The 23254-nt window shown below is 44.8% G+C and overlaps 2 protein-coding genes across 4 annotated transcripts in view; one reads left to right on the top strand and one right to left on the bottom strand.

Moving 5' to 3' along the window:
• The window catches only part of LOC102441815 (guanylate cyclase 2G-like), a gene marked incomplete at its 5' end in the record, with an annotated part of 40040 nt that extends 27111 nt beyond the window's left edge, over positions 1-12929 (bottom strand). Inside the window, 6 exons of the mRNA XM_006088180.2 lie at positions 2-53; positions 1399-1584; positions 5002-5111; positions 6785-7133; positions 8493-8772; positions 12919-12929. Coding sequence (XP_006088242.2) covers positions 2-53; positions 1399-1584; positions 5002-5111; positions 6785-7133; positions 8493-8772; positions 12919-12929 — 988 coding nt within the window. The remainder of the gene's footprint in view (position 1; positions 54-1398; positions 1585-5001; positions 5112-6784; positions 7134-8492; positions 8773-12918) is intronic.
• Positions 12930-14198: 1269 nt separating this feature from the next.
• Positions 14199-23254, top strand: part of ACSL5 (acyl-CoA synthetase long chain family member 5) — a 46407-nt gene continuing 37351 nt past the window's right edge. Inside the window, exons 1-2 of one of the 3 annotated variants that reach the window (XM_023753359.1) lie at positions 14199-14680; positions 20444-20621. Coding sequence is in view for 1 of the 3 variants with exons in the window: in XM_006088129.3 (XP_006088191.1) it covers positions 22971-22989 (19 nt within the window). In the remaining 2 variants the exon portion in view is untranslated. Of the gene's footprint in view, positions 14681-20443; positions 20622-22531; positions 22990-23254 lie in introns of those variants that run through there. The other 2 variants (XM_023753360.1, XM_006088129.3) reach the window with 2 other exon arrangements.

Below are 23254 nucleotides of genomic sequence, written 5' to 3' on the forward strand. Positions count from 1 at the left end.
GTCTGAGCATAGAGCAGGACCGAGTCATGAAGGTAGGCAGAGTAAGGGCTCACCTTCAAGGAGGGAAGCAAATACTGGGTTTAAATAGGCCCACGGCCTCCTGAGTCACAGCCCATGTCTCAGTTAGGAGGAATTTCTCTCCACCGTCTTAATAGTATAACACATTCTCCATCCATTCCACTGCGAGGGGAGGGCCCTCTGCATGCTCGGACTTGGGCTATTAAATCTGGATATCACAATCTTCACTTTTCCTCTTTAGTCTCATTTTCCCAATTAGATCACATGATCTCTTTAGGCCATAGGCGGGTGGGCATATGGTTTAATTGAAAGCGGGTAGATTTTGGAGGAGACTGGCTTTTCTACTTACTGGCTATGAAATTTGGGGGTAAGTTCCATAACCTCTCTGAATCTCATCTCTTTTATTTATAAAATGGGGATAAAGCCACTGTCCTGGTGAGTAGAAGCACAGTTTAATGAGGCAGGATAGATATTCTACTTATTGTGCTACCTGGCACATAGTAGGTCTTTAATACATGTTCTTGTCTGTTCATTTAGCCAACAAACATGCAAGTGCCCGCTAAAAGGTAGGCACATAGAACCTGGTACAAAGCTGACACTTAATAGACAATTTCCCAAATATTCATTGATTGATCATCTTTCCTTGTGTGTTAGGAGCCACAATTGGCCACCTTGTTCCTAATGGAACCCCTGTCATCAGTGACCTGTCACAGGAAGTAGCTCCAGCTCTGGCCCATGGTCTCTCTGTAACAAATTCTCTGTGGGTATCAGACATTTGCCTCATCAGCCCACACACACTGGACTACCCATTGGCTGATCCTCTCTCTCCTGACTTCTCCCTGTTCCAGACCATCTAATTGCCTTGACCTGTTCTAGCTCTACATTTCTGACTGCTCAATTCAAGTTCTCAATCCTGGGAAAGGAAAAGAAAGGACATTGTCATGGTTTGAGTACCACTGGTTTCTATTCTATTGCTTCTATGTGCTGTGTTATTAGGTACTCAAAACCAAGGCTGGAGGCAGATGTCATTATCAGTCCCACTTTTCACATGAAGAGACTGAGGTGTAGGGAGGTTAAGAAATTCACCTCAAGGTCCCACAGCTAGTAAATAGTAGCATTCGGATGGAGCCCAGATCTCTGACTCCAAAAGCCATTCAGTAACCCAATAACCTCTGTCCTCCTCTGTAGTCCTGGGGTGCAGACTTCATAAGACAGCACTGTTTATGCTCAGCTGTGGAGGATGAGGAAGTATGTCGGGGGAAGGCAGCGGGGACGGGGGGTAAAGAAGAGGAGAAGTAAGAGGGAGAATATTAAAGCCAAACACAAATATCCTCAGAAAAGGGAAGGCAGGGACCTGTGCAGGGAGACCCTATCTCAGACCTGCTCCTCTGCAGAGATGGAGCTGTGGAAAGGTGGCCCTCTCAGCCTTTGGTAGACTTCTTGTCGGAAGCCTTCCTCTCCAGGATCTTCTCCGGAGGAGCTGGGGGTGATGACAAGCACAGACTCATAGATGGTGGGGAAGTGTGTCCCATTCTGATTTGTTAATACCTCCTTCCAAAAACTGTCCTGCAATATAATGAAATCAGTGTAGTCATTCTGTAGGGTATACACTGAGCACAGAAATGTGTCAAGTCATGGTTGAAATTGAATCTCTACATCCTAATCCTGGGCAACACAATGACTCCAGAAGGCCTGCCTTCAAAGGCCCACATTTTCTAGCTGGCATCAAAGCAGTGAGAAGAAAGCCAATAAATGAAATAAAAATAAATAAATAAATATCAAGTGTACATGGAACATTCTCTAGAATAGACCACATGTTAGAACAAAAAACAAGTCAAAATTGCCCAGCTTGTATGGCTCAGTGGTTGAGCATCGACCTATGAACCAGGAGGTCACGGTTCCATTCTCAGTCAGGGCACATGCCTGGGTTGAAGGCTCAATCCCCAGTGAGGGGTATGCAACCAATCGATGATTCTCTCTCATCATTGATGTCTCTCTTCCTCTCCCTCTGTAAAATCAATGAAATATACATATTTTTAAAAAGTCAAAATTAATTTAAGAAGAAATCATATCAAGCATCTTCTCTGACCACAATGGTATGAAACTAGAAACCAAATACAAGAAAAAAAAATCCTGAAAAACACACAAACACATGGAAGCTAAATAACATGTTACTAAACAATGAATGAGTTAACAATGAGATCAAGGAAGAAATCAAACGATAATTTGAGGAAAATGAACATGAAAACACAACAAACCAAAATCTATGGTACAGTGAAAGCAGTCTTAACAGGGAAATTCATAGCAATACAGGACTACCTCAAGAAACAAGAAAAATCTCAAATAAACATTCTAACTTTATACATAAAGGAACTAGAAAAGCCCAAAATGAGTAGAAAAAATAATAATAAAGATCAGAGCAAAAATAAATAGCGTTTAAAAGAACAATACAAAAGATTGATGAAACCAAGAGCTGATTTAAAAAAAAAAAAAAAACAAGATTGAAAAGTCTTTAACCAGACTCACCAAAAAGAAAGAAAAAAAAGAGGATCCAAATAAATAAAATCAGAAATGAAAGAAGAGAAATGACAGCTGACACTATAAAATTTATAAAGAATTCATACAACTCAACACCAACCCCCCCAAAAAAAATCCAATTAAAAAATGGGAAACAGACCTGAAGAGATACTTTTTCAAAGAGCACATACAGATGTCCAATAGCCATATGAAAAGATACTCAACATCACTAATCACCAGAGAAATGCAAATTAAAACTACAATGAGATATCACCTCGCACCTATAAGAATGGCTATCATCAACATTTTCACAAATGGTAATTGTTGGCAAGGATGTGGAGAAAAGGAAACCCTCATGCACTGTTGGTGGGAATGCAGACTGGTGCAGCCACTGTGGAAAACAATATGGAGATTTCTAAAAAAATTAAAAATTATGAGCCAGCAATTCCACTTCTGAGTATATATTTGAAGAAATCCAAACCATAATTTGAAAATATATATGCACCCCTATGTTATTATTTACAATAGTCAAGATATGGAAGCAACCTAAGTACCCATTAATAGACAAGTTGATAAAAAAGTGATGGTACATGTATACAATGGACAATTACTGGGCCATAAAAAAAAATAATGAAATCTTACTATTTGTGAAAATATGGATGGACCAAGGGGGTACTATGCTAAATGAAATCAGTGAGACAGAGATAGACACATACCATATGATTTCACTTATATATCAAATCTAAAGAACAAAATAAATGAACAAACAAAACAGAAGCATACTCATAGGTACAGAAAACAGACTGATGGTTGCCAGATGGGAGCAGGGGGCTGGATGGAAAAGGTAAAGGGATTAAGAAGTACAAATTGGTAGTTACAAAATAATCATGGGGATGTAAAATACAGCACAGGGAACATAATCAATAATATTGTATTAACTATGTATGGTGCTAGGTGGGTACTAGAATTATCAGGGGGATCACTTTGTAAGTTATATAATTGTCTGACTTTTATGCTATACATCTGAAACTAATCCTATATAATAAAAGGCTAATATGCAAATCAACCAAATGGTGGAATGACCGGTCACTATGACGTGCACTGACCACCAGGGGGCAGACACTCAACACAGCAATTGCCCCCTGATGGTCAGTGCACTCCCACAGCGGGAGCACCACTCAGCCAGAAGCCTTAAGCCAGGCTCACAGCTGGCGAGTGCAGCGGCAGTGGCGGGACCCTCTCCTGCCTCTGCGGCAGCGTTAAGGATGTCCAACTGCCATCAGTTGGACATCCCCTGAGGGCTCCTGAACTGCGAGAGGGTGTAGGCCAGGCTAACGGACACCTCCCACCCCCTGAGTGCACAAATTTCGTGCACCAGGCCTCTAGTATAAAATAATATTGAATATCAACTGTAATTAAAAAGTAAAATTAAAAAGATAAAAGAAATCTGGAACATTGTGATATATCTTCCTTTACTCTTTTGCTCAATTTCAACTTCTTAGGATCATTTTAAAAAGCTCATTTTAGGAAGACAAAACTGCTGGGAAAATTACACAGTGTGTCCATATCTAAATGCAAGTGGCTTTTCCCAGAAGCCTGCTAGTGTAGGGTAATGTTTAAATGTACAGACTCTGAGGCCAGCCCCTGGGGTTTGAATACCAGCTCTCCCTCTTACTAGTCATGTGGCCTTGGGCAAGTTATTTTACCTCAGGGCCCCAGTTTTATCATCTGTAAAACACGGAAAATAAAAGTATCTCCCCACAGAGTGGTGTGAGCTGACATGAGTTTTAGCATCTCAAGTGCTCAAAGGGCTCTGTTCCAGAGTCCAGAAGACCTGGTTTGGAAGACCAGCTATGCTCCTCAGGAGCTCTGAGATTTTGAATAAAGTATCTTACTTCTCTAAAACTCAATATTTTATCTGTAATTTGGAATACTGATAAGATCTACCTTACAAGGCTCTTGGGAATATTAAGTACAACAGTGCGTGTAAAATGTGTAACTCATTCCTCACGGGAGGCACATGTTACATTTTAGCCATTCCTATCATGACCAAAAGAACCAAGTCACCCAAGAATGGCCTCACCCACCAGTATGTTGGTCTCTCCAGACCTTTCTTAGGACTCCCAACAGGGACACAGGGAGGTGGCCATGAAAAGTGGGAGCCACCTATATTTGAGAGTCCTTAGGGGAGGTCTCAGCTACATGCTAAGAGTGACAGTTCCTCCTCAGCTGGTGTGGGCTGACAGTCTACCAAGGCCTGGATCAACCACTCACTAACTGGGCAAGAGAACTCTGGGTAAGTTCTTCCAGCTCAGGCCCAGTCTCCCAACTTTAGGATGAGGGCACAAGAGTGCCTGCCTCTTAGGGTTGTGGTGAGTCTTCAGGGAGCTAACGCCTCTGGCACATAGCCAGTGCTCCATGCTCGTTACCTCTTGCAGGAGCCATTCGGGGGTCATTGGCACCCACCTCCAACTGCTGCAAAACGACGAAGACGAATTCTCCTGTGTGGAGTCCCAGGTTCTCTGCAGCCAGCAGAATGGTTTTCACATCCTCTGAGCTGCAGATTAAGATAATAACTATAAGAGGAAAAAAACACAGAGTCAGCCAATTGCACATGATCATATGCTTTTTAAACTCTGGCCTGAAACTGCTCCCAATGAGACATGAACTTTTTCTTTCCCTGAGCATGCTTCGGGGAAAGAGGATGTCAGAACTATCCCCAGAATATAGCACCAGCAGCGTACCCACTGGCAGATTTACCCTATGAACTAAAGTCTTAGCTGCAGTTCTCTCCAAAAATACAAGTCAAAAAGGTTAAAACCACTTCGATGCTCCCGTTTCTCTGTTTCATTGGCTCTGAACAACAGATCTGGCTTGTTAATCACCAGCCACACAGGAGGAGTTGAAGGAGGACCTAGAATCAGGACCACCCAGACTTTCTAGTTGGAATGGGGGAAGGGGAAGAGGGAGGCCATGGTACTTTTCTTCCATTCAAACACATCAGCATGCATTGTGAGGACACACAAATGAAATAAATGAGGTAAATTATAATGTACTTTTCTGAGCTCCAACCATGTGCCAAGCACTGTGTTAACTAAGGACAGGATACAGTGATGAGCAAGGCAAAAGGCCCCTGCCCTCAGGGAGCTGACAGTCAGGCAGACAGTATACCAGTGAATCATGGGGGGATGAAGGAGGGTAATGGGGTTGCAGGTGGCACTGCAGGCCAAGATCAGCAAGTCCTAAAGTGCCAAGGCTAGAAAGGCTTAGTTTATTAAAGAACAGAAAGGAGTCAGGTACTAATCCAGCTAGAAAATAGAGCCTTATGCCCGGCCGTTGTGGCTCAGTGGTTGAGCATTGACCCACAGTTCAATTCCCAGTCAGGAGACATGCCCAGGTTGTGGACTCAATCCCCAGTAGGGAGCATGCAGGAGGCAGCCTATTGATGATTCTCTCTTATCATTGATGTTCCTATCTCTCTCTCCTTCCCCCTTCCTCTCTGAAATCAATAAAAACATATTTTTTAAAAGAGAAAATAGAGCCTTATAAACACCACAACAAAAGTAATTGATATCATATGTTGCCCAGTTACTATGTCCAGACACAGTGCTAAGGACTTTACAGGCATGACCTTATGCAATCCTTACTTTCCTGAGGAGTTGATGACTATCTTCATTTTCCAGATAAGGTATCTGAGGCCTAGAGAGGTAAAGGTATTTGCCCAGGATCACACAGCTAGAAAGTATTAGAGGTTGGTTCCAAACTTAGGCTGTCTTTCCCCAGAGCCCATGCTCTGAACAATAGCCCAAGTCCAGGACCCAACCCACCTGGAAGATGCTTCCAGAGCTTAGTCATCTATAATAATAAAAGGGTAATATGCTAATTAGACAATATGTCATTCTGGATGTCCTTCCTGACGAAGCCGGGCCAGAGGGAAGCAGCCCGGGTCCCGGGTGCCGGAGGGAAGCTGGTGCTGGCAGCTGGGAGAAGGAAGGCCTACTCTTGCACAAATTTTTGTGCATTGGGCCTCTAGTTGAATCATAACACTATAGCATATGGGATTTCACTTTAGATTAAAAATAGTTGGTGATAGTGATGTTGACCCAAAAGGAAAATTGTTTTTACGTATCATTATCTTTGTACCCTGTTTCTATCTGCTTTTTACACCCAAAGAAAAATAAAGGGTTTCTATCTGCTCTTTCTATTTGTCTCTCCAACCATAAGCAATAGAAGACTCTTTTCTACTTACCCCTGGAAGTTGCTGATATATTCCTAAGATTTTCTTGCAGGAGGACTGGATCATTGTTGGTGTATCTGATCCTGGCAGTGAGGGTGAAATGGGATTTGAGTTCATTCTCTACAACCCTCCACAGCTCACCCACTCTATCCCAGGAGGAAGTCCCAGAGTGACCTCCAAACATCCCGACATGTTTCCAGCCCAGGTACTGGAGAGTTTTCTGGAGCACATCACCAAGTTCACACATGGGTGGCACAAGCTTCACATAGGTGTCATACAAGAAGTCGTTCTCCAGTTTCGCTGTTTGTCCAACAAAGTCAAACATGGGGATATTCCACTCAGAAGCCAGCAAACCAATAACCTTGAAAGTAACCAAAAGGATGACTTTTCATAATTGAGTTTATGCTACACTCAAACCCCATTGTGAGATAGCTGCATAAATTTTTAATTCAGTGACTCTATGGGTCATGCTGGAGCCTGTCTTTTGGAATATTGATGATAATGTCTTGTAGCCAACATGAGTATGCAAGACCTCAGAGGACAAGAATAACGATGATATATGTGCCAAGCACTTTGCTAAGAGCTTACACATATCATCTCAATTCTTACAATATTTCTATGAGGTAGGTATTATCATTACCCATTTTATAGATGAAAAACATACGAACACAAAGCTAACAAATAGTAGAGCAGGATTGGAATACAGACAGTATGGATCCAGAGCCCACAATCATAACTACTATTTATTCTCTTAGTGTTTCTCTCCTAATTTGTTCCTTATTAATTTCTCATTCATTTTTCAGACCTTGCTCTTAAAGGAGTTTATGGTCTATTATAGGATCTAAGACACACAAGAATAACTACTAGAGTTCAATATACCATTCACTACAGACAATAGATTTATAAGCGTTTAGAAAAGTAAGAAATTACTTTTGATTTGGGAATTAGGGATATAGAGGTGAGGATGGAGAGGTGAAGAATGGCATTTGAGCTTGACTGTGAAAAATGGGTAGGCTTTGGACAGTGTGTGTCAAATAGGGAATTTCAGGAGAAAACAAAATTCCAATTAAAACATGAACTTAATTCTACAGCACCCACTAATGATAGTTCTGCAGTATTTGTGAGAGTGAGAATTGTGATGCTCCTTTCTATTTAGGCCTTGCATCAATACCTAAGCATGAGCTACCCAAGGACTTCCACAAAATTAATCCCATTAGCTAAACAGTTACAAGTCACTGATGTCTCTCCGTTTCTTGCCCAGCTTATTGCAATCGGTCCTACTCCCTTCTTTCTCACTTACTTTTACCGTCACTGAATAATTTCTTACACACACCAAGGGGAAACTTACACAAACAAAGATATTTTTTCAATTAAAAACCAAGCATGAATTTCCTTCTTAATTTTTCTGAGCCATGTGGCTGACAGCATTAAAATAAAAAATGAGTCTCTCTACAACAATACCAAGTCCAAACGGTCAACAAGTTTGTTAGTGAGCATCAACAGCTTACAATTATTGATTTGAAAGGCGTTCTTTAAAGAGAATGTTGGCTGTTTTAATTACATGGTCTAATTACATCTCAAAAAAAATGGCACCCAAGACTGACATATTATTATTTTAATAATGCCAACTTTGTCGAGGGCTTATTCAAATCTCTCCCATCATCTTTAAGACCACCCCTTCCAATGGAAACCCAGCCAGAGTTTCTAGAAGGTTGTATACCTCTGCTGCTTCCGGGCACACTGGTACAAACAAGGCAGAAATCTGTTCTCTCTGGACCTGGTTGGTGAAGACAGCAAGAGACTCCTTGGCGCTGCAGGTTGAGTTGGTATAAGTGAACTCCCAGCTGAAGTTTCCAAGGTCTGAGGACTCTGAGTTGACCTTGTCCATGGCAATCTGGAGGCCCGCGCCCAGCCTTTGCACACTGAATGGGTGGGAGATGTTCCAGGGAGCCTGGAAGCCCACAGTGAGTTTAGCAGCCTCAAGCCAAGTCACCAACACACTGGCAAAGAGTGTTAGAACTAGTATTGGGTGGGCATCATGGCATGCAACCCCCAAACAGAGCCCAGATCGAAGTGGGGCCTCAGCACCTGCCCAGGGAGCCATGGATAGTGCCTAACACCGAAATCACTGCCAAACTCAGAGAGGCTCAGTCTCCTGACCACTCATGCCAGGAGCTTAAATGATAGTGCAGAGTTCCCTGAGGACCACAGCTTGGTTTCTATTCGGTGCCATTAATTAGCTGAAACCTTTTCTTTTCAGAATCTGTCCTAACACATCTAGAAGCAGCAGTCTTGCAGAAAGAGGCTTGGGCAGGGCATCGACGAGGTCCTGGTCATTGATCCAGTGACACCACTGACAAATGTTATGGTCCTGGGCAAAGCATAGAACCCCACTCACCCCCAGCTCCAGGATCCCTCTCTGCTACTTAACTAAGAATTATGGGAACCACTCAAGTGTGGCCTGGGCTGAAATTCTGACTCCACCATATATTAGTTGTGTGGCCTAGGACATGTTACTTCCTCCCCTATGCCTTCAACTCCTGATAGATAAAATGGGGGTTAAACTATAATGAGGTCTTCCCCTAAGTAATATGGTAAAGATTAAGTGAAATCATACAAGTCCAGCATTCAGCACAATGCCTGGGCAAAGAGAGCCACTCCTCTATGCTAGATAATGGTGATGATGATGATGACAATGATTGATGATGTTGATTTCATAATAATGGTAATTATCACTCACTACATTAATCTTATAATTTTTCTAGACTAAGTGAGCTAATGGCTATGAGAGGGTTAACTCACTCTGGCCTAGGACACTAGGGAGAAGCTTCTAATATAGCGGTTCTCAACCTGTGGGTTGCGACCCCTTTGGGGGTCGAATGACCCTTTCACAGGGGTCGCCTAAGACCATCAGAAAACACATATATAATTACATATTGTTTTTGTGATTAATCACTACGCTTTAATTGTGTTCAATTTGTAATAATGAAATTGGGGGTCACCACAACATGAGGAACTGTATTAAAGGGTCGTGGCATTAAGAAGGTTGAGAACCACTGGTCTAATGAATGAACACTAACACTCAAAGCTTGATCTAAGGACCACCTACATCAGTCTCTTCTGATAGTTAAAAAATACAGATTCCAGGACCCTACTCCAGACCCTCCAAACCAGTCTGAGGTTTACTCTGAAAATCTGCAATTAACAGACTCATTACTCCTACCTACACTAAAGTTGGAGAAGCTCTGATATAATCTGAAGTGAGAAGAGGAAAAGAAGATCGGATAACTATTCTCTACTCATCTTCCTTCAGTAGCAAGCCCCAGGGTGTGATTACTGAGCCTTAGGCTCATCTAAGGGGGCCATTTCTAACCCCCTGGATTCCTGGAATTGCTTTTCTCCCAACCAAATTCACCATAACTGCTTCGTCATGGAGCTTCAGATTCTTTCTCTCCTCTACTAGGACAATTTGGCATCTATTTGTATAGTCTCCTGAGTCTAAAGATATCCTTGATCTAATCCTAGGCAGAATTCCATGGCTTTTTTTTTTTTTTGGCTCAGATGCTTACCATATATATGTGGCCTTAAGCAAGTCAGTTTAACCCATGCCTTAGTTTTCTCAACTTCAGAATTAGTTTAACACTGCCCCTCACAGAAGGATGCTGTAAAGATATTGTGAAATTATATAATTACCTTGCACAGTGCCTCATGCTTAGAAGGAATTCAGTAAAGGAGCGCTCCCAATGGGTGTGTCATTGCATAAGTCATGATCTCAAAGCTAGGGTTCTGGGAACAATATGTTATTATACATTCTGTATCCCCTCTCCCCTTCCATATATAAACATCTTAAAATGTGTACTCCTGCTCTGTTTACATGTTTTCTTTCTCTGAGGAGCTTTGAGGTCAAGTGACTATGTGTGTCCCTCTTTGGATCCTCAGATGTAGCGTAGTTGGGGGCCTTTATATATGCAAATTAATAGTAATCATGATAAGCATAAGTATTTTCTTTTGTATTCCTAAGTGCTTACATGTGAACATGGTCAAAACCAGAAGAAAATACTGCTGATGATCAGCATTCGTGAGCCTTTAAGAAATAGACATACACTGCTGGTGGGTGTGGATAGCTGGTTTTTCAATATGCATCCAAAAGCCTTAAAACATATGGATCTTTGACTCAGAAATGCCAATTTTTGAGCTTTATCCAGAACAAATAAGATTGTATGTTAAGATTTTACTAAACTGGCTTTTTTTTTAACAGTCAAAAATTAGACACAACTTTTATGTCTAACAGCAGGGGCATGAATAAATAACATATAATTAATCTATATGAATGAAAACCAGACAGTCATTAAAAATGAGTGAATTTAGCCCTAGCTGGCTTGGCTCAGTGGATAGAGTGTCAGCCTGTGGACTCAAGGATCCCGGGTTCGATTCCAGTCAAGGGCACATGCCTGGGTTGTCAGCTCGATCCCCAGTGAGGGGCGTGCAGGAGACAGCTGATCAATGATTTTCTCTCATCATTGATGTTTATCTCTCTCTCCCTTTCCCTTTCTCTCTGAAATCAATAAAAATATATTTTTTGAAATGAGTGAATTTATACACTTAAGTCACTATGTATTAATTGGGAAGGACACTATACAATGACATGTATAGTGTTCTATTTTTATTGTGTGTTTTTTAAGCACACAAAGTTGCATAGCAAAGAGGACATACACTAAGCTCTATGATGGGAACTATGAGTATGCTTTCATCTCTTTGCTTATCTTAATCTTCATAATTTTGTCTTAATATCTGCGATAAGGAAGAAAAGTAAAAGTTTTTATTAGAAACAAACCCTACAGACTGGCATTTGTGGAGAGAAAACATGGGGGTTAAACTCAGGCAGTCTGGATTCTCAGGTCAGGAGCCGCTCACGCTGGCAAGGTCACACTTCGAGGCGCTTGGCTTACCTCTGTAGGCTCTAATTATTCTCTGTGGAGTTCAGCCCACCTCCCTTTTACCATCGCCCTCAGAGATGGAGAGAGACAGCAATCCTGTGGTCCAAGTAATGACCATCACTTGGAAACCGTTACCATAGTAACAGGCCCACCCACTTTGTACCAAGTCCTGCTGTGGTCCAAGTAATGACCATCACTTGGAAACCGTTACCATAGTAACAGGCCCACCCACTTTGTATCAAGTCCTTCATTGCTCCACTTTCTTTTCCAGTCCTCCCTCCTCCTAGGAGATTCTTTTTTTTTTTATTCTTTTAAAAAAATATTATATTCTCCACTTTCTTTTCCAGTCCCCCCTCCCCAGGAGATTCTTATGCCTATAAGTTACCGGGAGCATCGTGGTTGAGGGAAGAGGCCATGTTGTTTCATCCAACAATGCTTTAGAACAAAAGTATGTCCATCAGATGTGCAGGGGCTGTTCCTTATGTTGGTTGGGATGGTGCTTTGATTCTTAGCTACTTTATCCCAACCCTGCTTCCTGAAGAGGAAGTCACAGTTTCCTCGATGCTGGCCAGCCTGGACCATAGACCAGATATGGGCCCAGCTGTTCAGCATCCACGGTCAGATAAGATTGGCTGTGTCCAGGGAGGTGGGGTTTTTATAAAACTTCCAGCATTTTTCTAGTCCCCCCCTTTCCACTTCCATCCCTTCAATTTATAAGTCAGTGGTCTGACCGTGTTTAGAGAACAATGAAGGTTTATAATAAGTGGGTTCGAACTTCTCCAGAAGAGGCGGGAAAAGGTGTGTGGCCCACTGGAAGGGGGAGATGAGGCTGCCATGTCCTAGGGAAAGACAAAGGGAGAGGCAGCCGTCACTCCCGCCCTCCCACACCCTTCTGCGTCTCAAGGTGTCTTCCTAGAAAAGCATCAGCCTCAGGCTTCCCGAGGGACTAAAACTGTAGTTGAGCCTCTGTTTCATTTCCTATGAAATGGGGACATGGCAGGGGCAGAGACCTCTGATCTTACCAGCTTCTTGCCCTCAAATCCCAGGACTCTGGTGGCTTCATAACTAACTAAGTACACCACACTCAGGGGTGGCAGCAATTTTTTTCCGGGTCTCGCTTACAGGTTCCTAAAGGGAAGGTTACTGAAGACTTAGCACACCTTGTACACACCATCCCAGAAGTAAGAGCAAGCCAAAGGTGGCTATTACCTGTCAGGGTGTGAACATCAAACTTCCGAGTTGGTGTTCTCAGCGTTTGCAAATACTGAGTTACCTTCACTGAATATGAAGCTCCTGGTGAGTAAATGTTTGAGAAGCCAGAAGAAAGTGGAGCAAAGGTTGAACTTGTATAAAGCAGGAGATCATAGTTCCTGGACCTGTGACAAAGCAAATTCCTTGGATACAAAAGCCACTCCTTTAGGTGACCACACACGCATTACGCCTAGAAGGCCGGGATGGGGAACTGAAGAGGCTTGTGTGAGAGGAAGAGGTCCTTCCTCCTGGGGACTCCACCTGTCTCTTATAAACTTCAACCGCCTGTACTTACCCCGAGCTGCTGAAGGACACTCTTCCTCTGGCCTGTGATGTTTGTTCTTTCTCTCACCTGTTTCCACCAGGAGTGTGTCTTTGACACCCGAGCAGTTGCCTTTGACAATCTGGGGTTTCCAATCAATATTTTCTAATTTTCTTCTGGCTACAAATATAATCTGAAGTTTAGCAGGTTGGGCTGCTCTAAATGCCAGATTTCGGATCTGAATATTTATTTTCTGGTCTTTGATCCTGCCTCCCAGGTAAAGACCACCCGCCAAAAAAATAATAATAATAAAAAAAAGCCTTAACTGGAAAAGCAAAAACTTCCAGAAAGTACTGGAGAGATGGGGCAGCTGCCTATACTCCCTCTACTGAGTATACTGAGTAATCAAAGATACTAAATGATTAGCAGTGATGTAATTAGTTCTGAAGCCACTTTTCAGAAAATTTTAAGTTTCCAAAAGCACCTTTGTTCTCACAGTATCTTAAACACTGAGCGAATAAAGAATGTATTCTTGCCTTAATACATCTTTCTCTGCTAATTACATACTTTTAACCCATGAGAATCATACGCTCTTCCGTCTGAGCCAATCAGGGACCGGCCTGGCACTAAGCTTGGTGTCTGGGTGGCTTTTCTAAAGGGAGGCAGGATGTCCCTTTTGAATCTCCACCCTCCTGAGCTTTTTGTCCGGAGAGACCAGAACTCCTCCCATTTCCTGTCATTTCCGCTCTGCTCATGTTAAACTTCCCAAATAGCTCCCTAGCCAGGCACGGTAGCCAGTTTCTCTCCATGCTGTGAGCCTGGGGAACCCAACCAAGGCTGCCACACAGAGGATGATGTCTTTAAACGCTTGGCTAGAGGGAAGGGCTTGGCATGCATCCCCAAATAGCAGTGCCTGTGGAAGGTTTCTCCCACACCGCCCTGTAGGAAGCTGTGTAGCAGGATGGTTGGGACTGCAGGTTTAAAATGAGGCTTAAGTTGGCTTGGACAAGTTGTAGACTGTCTGAATCTCAATTTCCTCATTTGTCATTACTCTGACGAGCTCAAGTGAGGATTAGATGAAGTCATAGAGGTAGAATACACGCCATGGTGCCTGTCATTAAACAACAGTGAGAGAGTAGTAGCAGTTTTATCAAGGGACTATTGCTTCAGTCAAGGTCACACACTCCATTGGGTGGATGATGTAAATCTGGCAGAACAAACCATTGCTACTACAGAGACCAGAGGAACAGGTTAAAGACAGGGCCCTCTTCAAGTTCACCTGGAGCAGTTATAACATGCTCGCTGCTGCCGCCGGTAACACCACCTTTCGCTTATATTCCATGGCATTAAGGCAGAGAACCTTTGGCTTAAATCAATGTCGTCCAAGAGAAAAAGAGTGTACACCACACTGTCTTCAGTAATTTCCAGAAGACACATTTGAAAGAGTAAACGGAACAGGTAAGATTACTTACCTACTATATCCCACATTCTTATTTCAACATGGAATCAAAAAGTTTTAAATTATGTATTTATTTCTGGATTGATTGATTGATTCATTTTAGAGACAGGAAAGGAGGGAGGAAGGACAGGAGGGGAAGAAATAGAGGGAGAGAAAGAGAAACATTGATTTATTGTTCCACTTATTTATACATTCATTGGTTGATTTTTTGTATGTGCCCTGACCAGGGATTGAACCCACAACCTTGGTATATCTAACCAATTGAGATTCCCATCCAGGGTCAGAATCAATATTTTTTTAAGTTGGGATTTTATGTTATTTTATTCATTCTAATGCTCCAAATTTTGATGTGTGTTTTATATTGAAACATATCTCAATGCAGACTGGCCTCATTCAAGTTCTCAGCAGCCACACATGGCTCCTGGTTACAGTACTGGACAGTGCAGGTCTGCACCTTCCCTCTGAGCTCCCCTTCTAACCTGCTGGGAGGTAGTGACGTTTCCTTGGGATTGTGGAAGGTTCTGGGAATTTAGAGCAGACACCTCTCTCGGGGGCCTTTACACTTTCCATCTGATTCTTAAATGCTCTTGAGAAGTTTTTGCTGATAAAGGAGTAGGTTGTTGGTGTCACTGTTTTAACCTTGCTGACATCATGACCCTGAGAAGATTAGTATTTATCTGGCACACTGGGACCCCAAGGTGAGGCCACCTATGAGCACACCTGGCCACTCCAAGGGCTGGGGGGTCAGTATCTCTTAGCCTATCATGAGCCGTGGCTTGTCAGGTGGGAAGCTAAGTTTGCAAGGCAATTTGCTGTGTGTGCATGTTGTTGGGGTTGAGGAGGGCACGTTTTGGGGGTTGCGGGAAGTTTTCTTGCAATCTGTGCAAACACCATTCTTGTCAAGCAAGTGCTCAAGCTTGAGTAACACTTCCTTCCCACAAAGAATGAACAAGTGGCCTCAAGAGCCCGGGTGCCCGAGCTGCTGCTGTCAGTGACTCCAGTTGAGCAAGACGAGCTGCTACTGACACCGAGCTATGGGTCCAGCTCCTCCCATGTGCACTGTGAAGCTGCATGGTGCAGGGCTGACTGCAGAGCCCAGCACAGAGCAATGGGCACTCACAGAACAGCAGACAACTAAGCAGAAAAAGCTGGGGGTTGGGGAGGGGTGGTGCGCAGCTGAATGTGTGGTGCATTGCCCCCTCTAGTTGAGTGAAGAAAGGTTTTGTGTGGGAAATGAGCTCAGGGGCAGGAAGGATGAGCAAGCAGATGGGACAGCCTTCTGAGAAGGGAAAAGGTAGCTCTTGTTCCACCCTTGGCATCAGGTCTACGTGGCTGGCATTGGGTCCTGCTTCCTCTAGGGGCAATGGTTCTTAATTTCCTTTGAGTGACCAATGAAAGTCCCAGAGAGAAACACATACATAAATACACAAGATTGCAAGGGGTCTGTGGAATGGGTTGTACTCAATCATACATGTGTGCTTGGGCTCTGGACTCAAGACTGCCTGGACTCAAAATCTGAGTCTGAGACTGAGCCAACTGTAAGCCACAACCTGGCCTCTTTTAACCTTTCCTCTTCTGCAAAATGATAATAACAATTTTTTCACGGGGTCGCTGTGAGGTTAAATGATTATGGACAGAGCTCTTGGTGCAGTGCTGCCATAATGTCCATGATCATGATCATCTTCAAGACCTTCAGAAAGGAGCTGGCATGAGAACCTTAGATTTCTACCCTGTATGATGTACTTTGAGTGCCATTAGCCCTTTGAAACATCAGATAACTCAGGAAAGGGTGGGTATGGAATTCTGATAATTAGAATGGTCGATTGTGGCACCCTCGTTAAGAGTTTAAAGAACTTCGCCCCTTCCTTTCACATCTCAGTGGAAGAGTAAACGTCAGCTCTGCCATGTGGGAAGCTAAAGGTCGGTCCACCACGGCTTTCCTTTTGCTCTCTCTGTGGCATCGCAACCTCTGCCCTGCTCCACAGCTAAGTGTAGGGAGGGACATCTCGCCTCCTTTCCTTCTGATCCATCGTTACTAAGTTCACAAGAACTGACTCAGCCCACCCCTCTAGGACTCTGCTTCCCTTTCTTCCTGGGACGTGTTGCCTGGCTCTAAAGACTTAGCTTAGCTGTCAAAGCAGCTGAAGGTCCTTGTGAATAAGTGTTCCCTGTGCCCAGGTGCCCCAGCTCCTCCAGACACCCTGTGCTTTCCGTTTTTCTTCTCATCGCCATACTTCTTCTTTGCCCTCATCTGGGACGCTTACAATGAGCACTGTTGAATAACTATTCCCTCATCTAAGTCTAAGGAAATATTCCAAAGCAGAGGGCTGGAGGTTGAAGAGGAATCTCTGGATTCTGAGGATTAATAGGAGAAATTCCACTTTTCCTTAGAAGGACTTCATTAGCTTCATGCTGTCTGGAATCTACAAATGCCCCCCATAATACCTTGAAATAATATCTGATGCCCTGATTGATTCATTCCCCTGCCCTCCCCCCGCAACACACACACACACACACACACACACACACACACACACACACACACACCCTGCTCTAAAATCTGCTTTGCAACCAACTCTTTAAAGAAGGGCTCTTTTTCATAGACAAGCCACAAATCGCCTGTCTTTACCAAATAGCCTGGAAGTGTTAAAAAAAATAATGTTTGGCCCCACTACCCCCATCATGGTCCCGTGGCCAAGCTCTAGGATCTGGGGAGAGTGATGAACTTTTTCTGAGATTCCATTTTCTCATCTGTGCAAACTCTAACTCCCTGGCAGGTTTCCTGGAAGAGCCACATGAATTCCTTGTCAAGGGGCCCGGCTCCCAACAGCCACTGAAGGTCTTGTCCTTGCTGACACCTCACAGGTCTAAGAGATCTTCTGGAAGTGTTTGATAAACTGGGAGGAACTATACAAACACACAGTGGTGTTATGTAAAGTTGGCTCACTTCCAAGGTTTGTCTTTTCCTGCTCTCAAAAATGGAGAAACTCTGCTTTTGAAGAGTTGTCAGGCCCTATCACCAGAAGTGTAGCGACTGTTTCCAGGCTCTGTTAGAAAACTCTGGAACGTTGGCCTCTGGTGTTCTAGAACTGCTGCCTATGAAATGCATGGTTCCTCTGTCCCTAGGAGAGGGGAAGGAATGTACACAAACCAACCAGAGCAGCATGTGTAAGTGGATCAGAGCGGCGGCTACTGGGTCAGACTCTTCCACACCTAGAGCACCTTACCTATGAATGACCTGGAAAAATAAAGGTTGGCACTTTTTCGGGGCCACGGGATGCCCGATCTCAAAAGAATTTTCTTTTTTTTATTGAATTCTAACTGCATATGGCTGTGGGGAGAACAGGAGGACAGAAGGATGTTTCAAAATACAGTGGGGCCTTGACTTACGAGTGTCCTGACTAAATGAGTTTTTTGAGATACCAGCTGTCTCTCCGCCGATTTTTTGCATTGAGTTGATAGAGTAATTTGAGTTAACGAGCTCCTTAACAGCTCCTTAACGAGCTCCTTAATGAGCTCGGTCTCGGAACGAATTAAACTCGTAAGTCAAGGCCCCACTGTAAGCCTATCTAACACTTTTCTTTTTTATAGCTAACACCTTTCTTTTTTAAGAGCGATGCTATGGGAAACAATGGTTTATCAAGAGATGGTGTATCATGCTAGGGCGCTGAGACCTGGGTTCTGGACATTTCTCCCCTACTGAATCAATGACTTACCCTCGCTAGTTACTTCACCTTTTGGAGTCTCAGGTACCCTCAAGAATAAAGTTAAGGCTGTTGGGTCAAGTAACGCCCCCTACACTCCCACACTCTTACTCATATAGGTTGTCTGGCTGTGATGCCATGAGGCTTTGATTTACATTTACGTAAAGGAAAAGTGGGACAGTGAGTAGCAATTCCTCCCACTGTTGCCAAAGCTCTATTCTTGGACTTGGCCTGCCAGCGATCTTGAGTAACACCTCTCTGCTACATTCTGTGTCAAGTTGTCCTCCCAACTGTAGGGTCAGCATAGCCGAGACTACCCCAAACACGGTCCCCTTTAACCTTTCAGTAGTGGAGCCCATTGAAGGTCAGGTGGCTGCTTGGAGCAGTGATGCTGATAGTGAGCTCCTAGTGCGGTCCCCAGATCAGCAGCATCCACATCACCCCAAATTGCTAGGAATGCAGATTCTCAGGCCCACACCCAGGCCGACTGAACCAGAAACTCTGGCACTGGCTCAGTCATCTGGGCTGTAACAAGCTCTCCAGGGGATCGTGAGGCTTGCTGGAGTTTGGGAACCACCGCCTTGAAGCATCTTGCTCTGGAAACCGCTGCATCAGAAGGTGGTCCAACACAACTTGGCATTTGTCCAATCAAGTGGGACTCATGCTCCCAGTTCTTTAGCCACTTCTTAGAGCCCTTTTTTTCTCAGGTCCTAAGGCAGAACTAGGGCTCTGTGACGAGAAGTGACCTTGAAGAGTTAATGCACCTCAAACCTGGAGAATCCGGCCTAATAAGACCTCTTTGTTAGTGTGGTAGCCACTCCTCCCCACAGGAGTGGCTACCAGCAGGAAGTGGTATTGGCTTCTAATTTTTATATTGGGCACCTGACCAAGTAGTTAGAAGAAACCTAATGTAGTATTTCCACGAATTTCTGCAGGCCTGGTCCACAGAAAGCCTTCAAGTGCCTAAGGTCTACTGGTGGTTAAACGAACACTTAGCCGTGATGCAGCACCATCGGGGCAGAGGCAATGCGATGGGTGTCTGTGTCTCTACTGCAGGTCTTGCCCCGATAACTGGTTGTGTGATTCTGAGCGATTTCTTTCATCTGAAAAGGCCTCCATTGGCCTCACCTGAAAATAGATATTAAACACAATCTCCAGGGCCTCTCTCACCTCCACTCACCATTTTTGTTCAGTAATGATGCCTTGTAGTCTTCAAGATTTTGGAATCAAGAATGGGGATTAGGGACTTCCAAATGGAAAGAGAGAGTAGGATATAGGCTGAACAGTGATGCAATAGCAATCCTACTCCTTCCAGGGCCTTGCTAAGCTGTGGGTAGTTGGAGCCAGGATTCCGCATTCTAATTTTGTGTTGACTGATTGACGAGAGAGAGAGAGAGAGAGAGAGAGAGAGAGAGAGAGAGAGAAGAGGAAACTATTGATTTGTTGTTCCACTTAATTATGCACACATTGATTGCTTCTTGTGTGTGCCCTGATGGGAGATCGAAACCGCAATCTTGGTGTATTGGGACACACAGAGCTACCAGGTCAAGGCCAGGATTCTGAGTACTAAATTCAACCTAGCTTGTTTGTGCCTCAGTCTAGACTCTAGAGTGATTTGCCTTATTTGGTTTTCTAGCGATGTTCTAATTCTGGAGGGGTCACTGGCCTCTGCTTATTCCAACCTTAAAGTTAGAGCTTGAGTAACAATTAGAGTGGCTTTTCATTCTTCTCTCACTGTCAGTTCAGGTTGTGCTTTAATCTCTGCTTTTCTTTAGATCTTCCTTTTCCTGTTGCAATCTCAAGGATTCTGCCCCCAAAACAGATGCAAAGCCCTACCGACCCTCTTTTTCCCCCCAGAGGTATGGGCTCTACAAAGGGTTTTGCTTGTTAAATCTTAGCTTTCGTAGCTGAGGGCTTTTTTTTTTTCCCTTCCTCTTAAGCCCATTGCATAACAATCTCCTGTTTTAACCTTTTGCCAAATTCTACACTTCTCACTGTCTGAGGTTACTACGAGTGTTTGAACAGGTAACTTCTACCTTTGAACTTCTGTTGCAACAGGTTCAAAGTTTCCAGGGGAGCTGGTTGGCCACTCTCAGGACAGTACGCATTGCCTTCAGGTGTGGCCAGTCCTCAGTGCTGTGGAAAAGGCAGAGGTGCCTGCCGGCAGTGCTGAGCCCCTACAGCCAGCTGTGAGGGGCGCATTCCCTGCTCCCAGGAAGTGAGCGGATCCTTCCAGGTAAGCAGCAGTAACTCTGCCTGCTCTAGAGTTTACATGTCTATGGGAGAGCAGGGATGGGAGGAAAGTGGGACATGTGTACATTCTCAGCCCAAGGCACTTTCAACATGAAATTGCATTTCGTTGAGTAGTCCTCTTAGCTGACTTATGTGGGAGGCACAAGAAAGAAAATCAATCAAAACCGGGTGGAGACATTGAAGCGAGCTGAATGCTGGCAGGAGAGAGACTTGGAAGAGAAAGTTGTTCATTTTACTAAATACTATCAAAACAGACTTAAAACCTCTGAGGATTATAGACGGAGCCAGGATGTGGGTCTCTTCCATCTTCCATTCAGAAATCTCTGTGTCAATATGGTTAGAAAGGGCATTCATTCATCAGCTGTTGATGGCAGCGTTCCCATTTGGAAGAAAGGAGAAGAAAAACCTTAGCAGACAGTCTATCGGGTGCTGGGGTCTCTACTAAGTGCAGGACAGGCATTACCTCATTGGGAGGTGGTTGGTATCGCATTTCATAAACAAATCATGTGCCTCTGGGCTTGAACAGCGTGGCCTGGGCTACACAGCTGAGATGTTGTGGCGAGGCAAGGGTTTGAGTCACGACCAGTGTGTTGCTAAAGGCTGCTATTCGTGTGGATTGTCAAGCCTTCTGTTCTCTCAAATCTCGGGGCTGTTACTCATGTGCACAGAGGACTGACTAGGAATGCAAGTCAGCTAGCCCTTTAGAATGAGCCAGAGTGTTCTGAACTTGAGCATTTGGTTCTGGAGGAAACAATTAGAAATAAAGAGAGGCTCGTCTCTTCCTGGCTCTGAGCTCTTCATCTGGTTGGTAAAAGAAGACAGCACCCAGGGAACAGCCCACGCATTAGAGTGGCTGAGACTCCACGCCCATTCTGCTGTCCTGGGCTCTCCGCCGGGGGAACCTTCCTCTTGGGGGGTTGAGCTGCTGAAACTAAGCCAAGCCAAGTGCTCCTCCAGCCATGAGATACCCCAGAAGTGGGATGCTACCCTCATCTTCCTGTACTTCACCTTCTCCCATGTCTTAGGTGGTCTCGGGGAGACCCAGGGACCAACTCCTGTTCTCTGAGATTGTGGCCAGGCTTATCCTGGTGTTTTTAGTTGGAACTTTTTAGGACTCCTCTCTTGGAGAGAGAAGAAATCCTAATCTGGCTGGAAACGTGCTGTTAACTTCCGGGGTGTCTGGGAGGTGGGAGGGAGGAAGGGGGACAGGAAGGGGCAGAAGAACTCGTATTTCTGCTTCTAAGCCTCAGAATGGAAGCTCCCGTGCCCTTCTGTGGCCACAGCCTTCGGCGAATCCAATGAGACTAGTACAGGTCCTGATACCTCTGCTAGCCTCCAGACTTTCAGGAGGCCTGAACATTCTAAACAATTTCATAACAATACTAAGAAGGTATTTGCCTTTTCCACGGTCATTGCTCTGTGTGTGTGTGTGTGTGTGTGTATGTGTGTGTGTGTGTGTGTGTGTGTGTGTGTGTGTGACGCTGGGTTTTCCAGAAGCTACTAGATGCGAGCCAGGTCAGTCTGACAGCTCCTGGCATGTGTGCTTGTCTGGAACTGTGCTTTAATTTTCCAGGTGAGGGAGGCAGCAGAACGGATTTTTGATTTAAAGTCTGGGGGATGAAAAGGATGAGCTGATGGGTCAGAGGAAGGAAAACAGTCTTTCCATTCACCCCTGCCTTCCTGGCCTGGTGCATTGTGGCTTTATCAGCACTGCTTCGGCCTGAGGCAGGTATGCTGGGGATTGGAGAGGGGCTGACACCCCCGGGGGCTGGGCTGGCCTCCGATTCCCCTCGGGGTGCAGGGAGTTCTGTGAGGGCTGAGTTGCCTCCGGAGGGACTTCCCTGCTCTGTGACTCTAGCAGGGAGCAGCGTCACTTCCTCAGACACACTGTCTGAGGGGCACCTCCTGTCACTTTTGTTTGTTTGATTTTTGTTCTTCGCTCCCTCCGAGGTGGTCAAAGGAGGAAAGGGTGAACAGTGGGATGTGGGCCGGCTGCGTCTCAGCCCTCGGGGCTGGGGTTAAGGCGTTTGACAAGCTGCCAGGGTAGGCTTGGCGCCTTCTCCCTCCTGGTCAGACGCTTCCACTTTCAGTTGTAAAAGAAAAACCAGGAAGTGGAGTCCCCGAGCAGAGCACGTTCAGGAGCCCGGCCATGGCCTAACGTGGGGCCGGCAGACAGGGCAGAACTGGGGCACTCTGAGCTGGGCCATCGGTCTGCATGGATGCTCTGAGGCCTCTCAGTCCCTGGAGGTCACAGGGGTGAGGGAAGAAGAACAGGGACTCACGTGCCAGAAGAACTTGGATCAGGAAGCTCCATCGCTGGAAACACTGAGGGATGCGACCCCCCTCCCAGGGTAAGGGGACCGTGTTGAGGGGGGTGTTTAGCAAGGTGTCTTGGGAGCTTGGGGCAGAGGCTGAGAAGGCATTCTGACCCCCAGCTTCAGCGGATCTAGAGCGGGCTGTGTCCCAGGCACGTGTCAGCACTTTCTCTCCCAGGTCTCTAGGGCCCTCCTGTAGACCCTCCTCTTCAGGACGGGGGAGTGGAAGGAGGAATGTGGAGTATGAGGTAGACTTTCTTCCTCCTGCCTCTCTTGGGGAGGTGAACCACAACCGAGACCT

This window comes from Myotis lucifugus, unplaced genomic scaffold, assembly GCF_000147115.1.
Source record: "Myotis lucifugus unplaced genomic scaffold, Myoluc2.0 scaffold_44, whole genome shotgun sequence".
Taxonomy (NCBI): Eukaryota; Metazoa; Chordata; class Mammalia; order Chiroptera; family Vespertilionidae; genus Myotis; species Myotis lucifugus.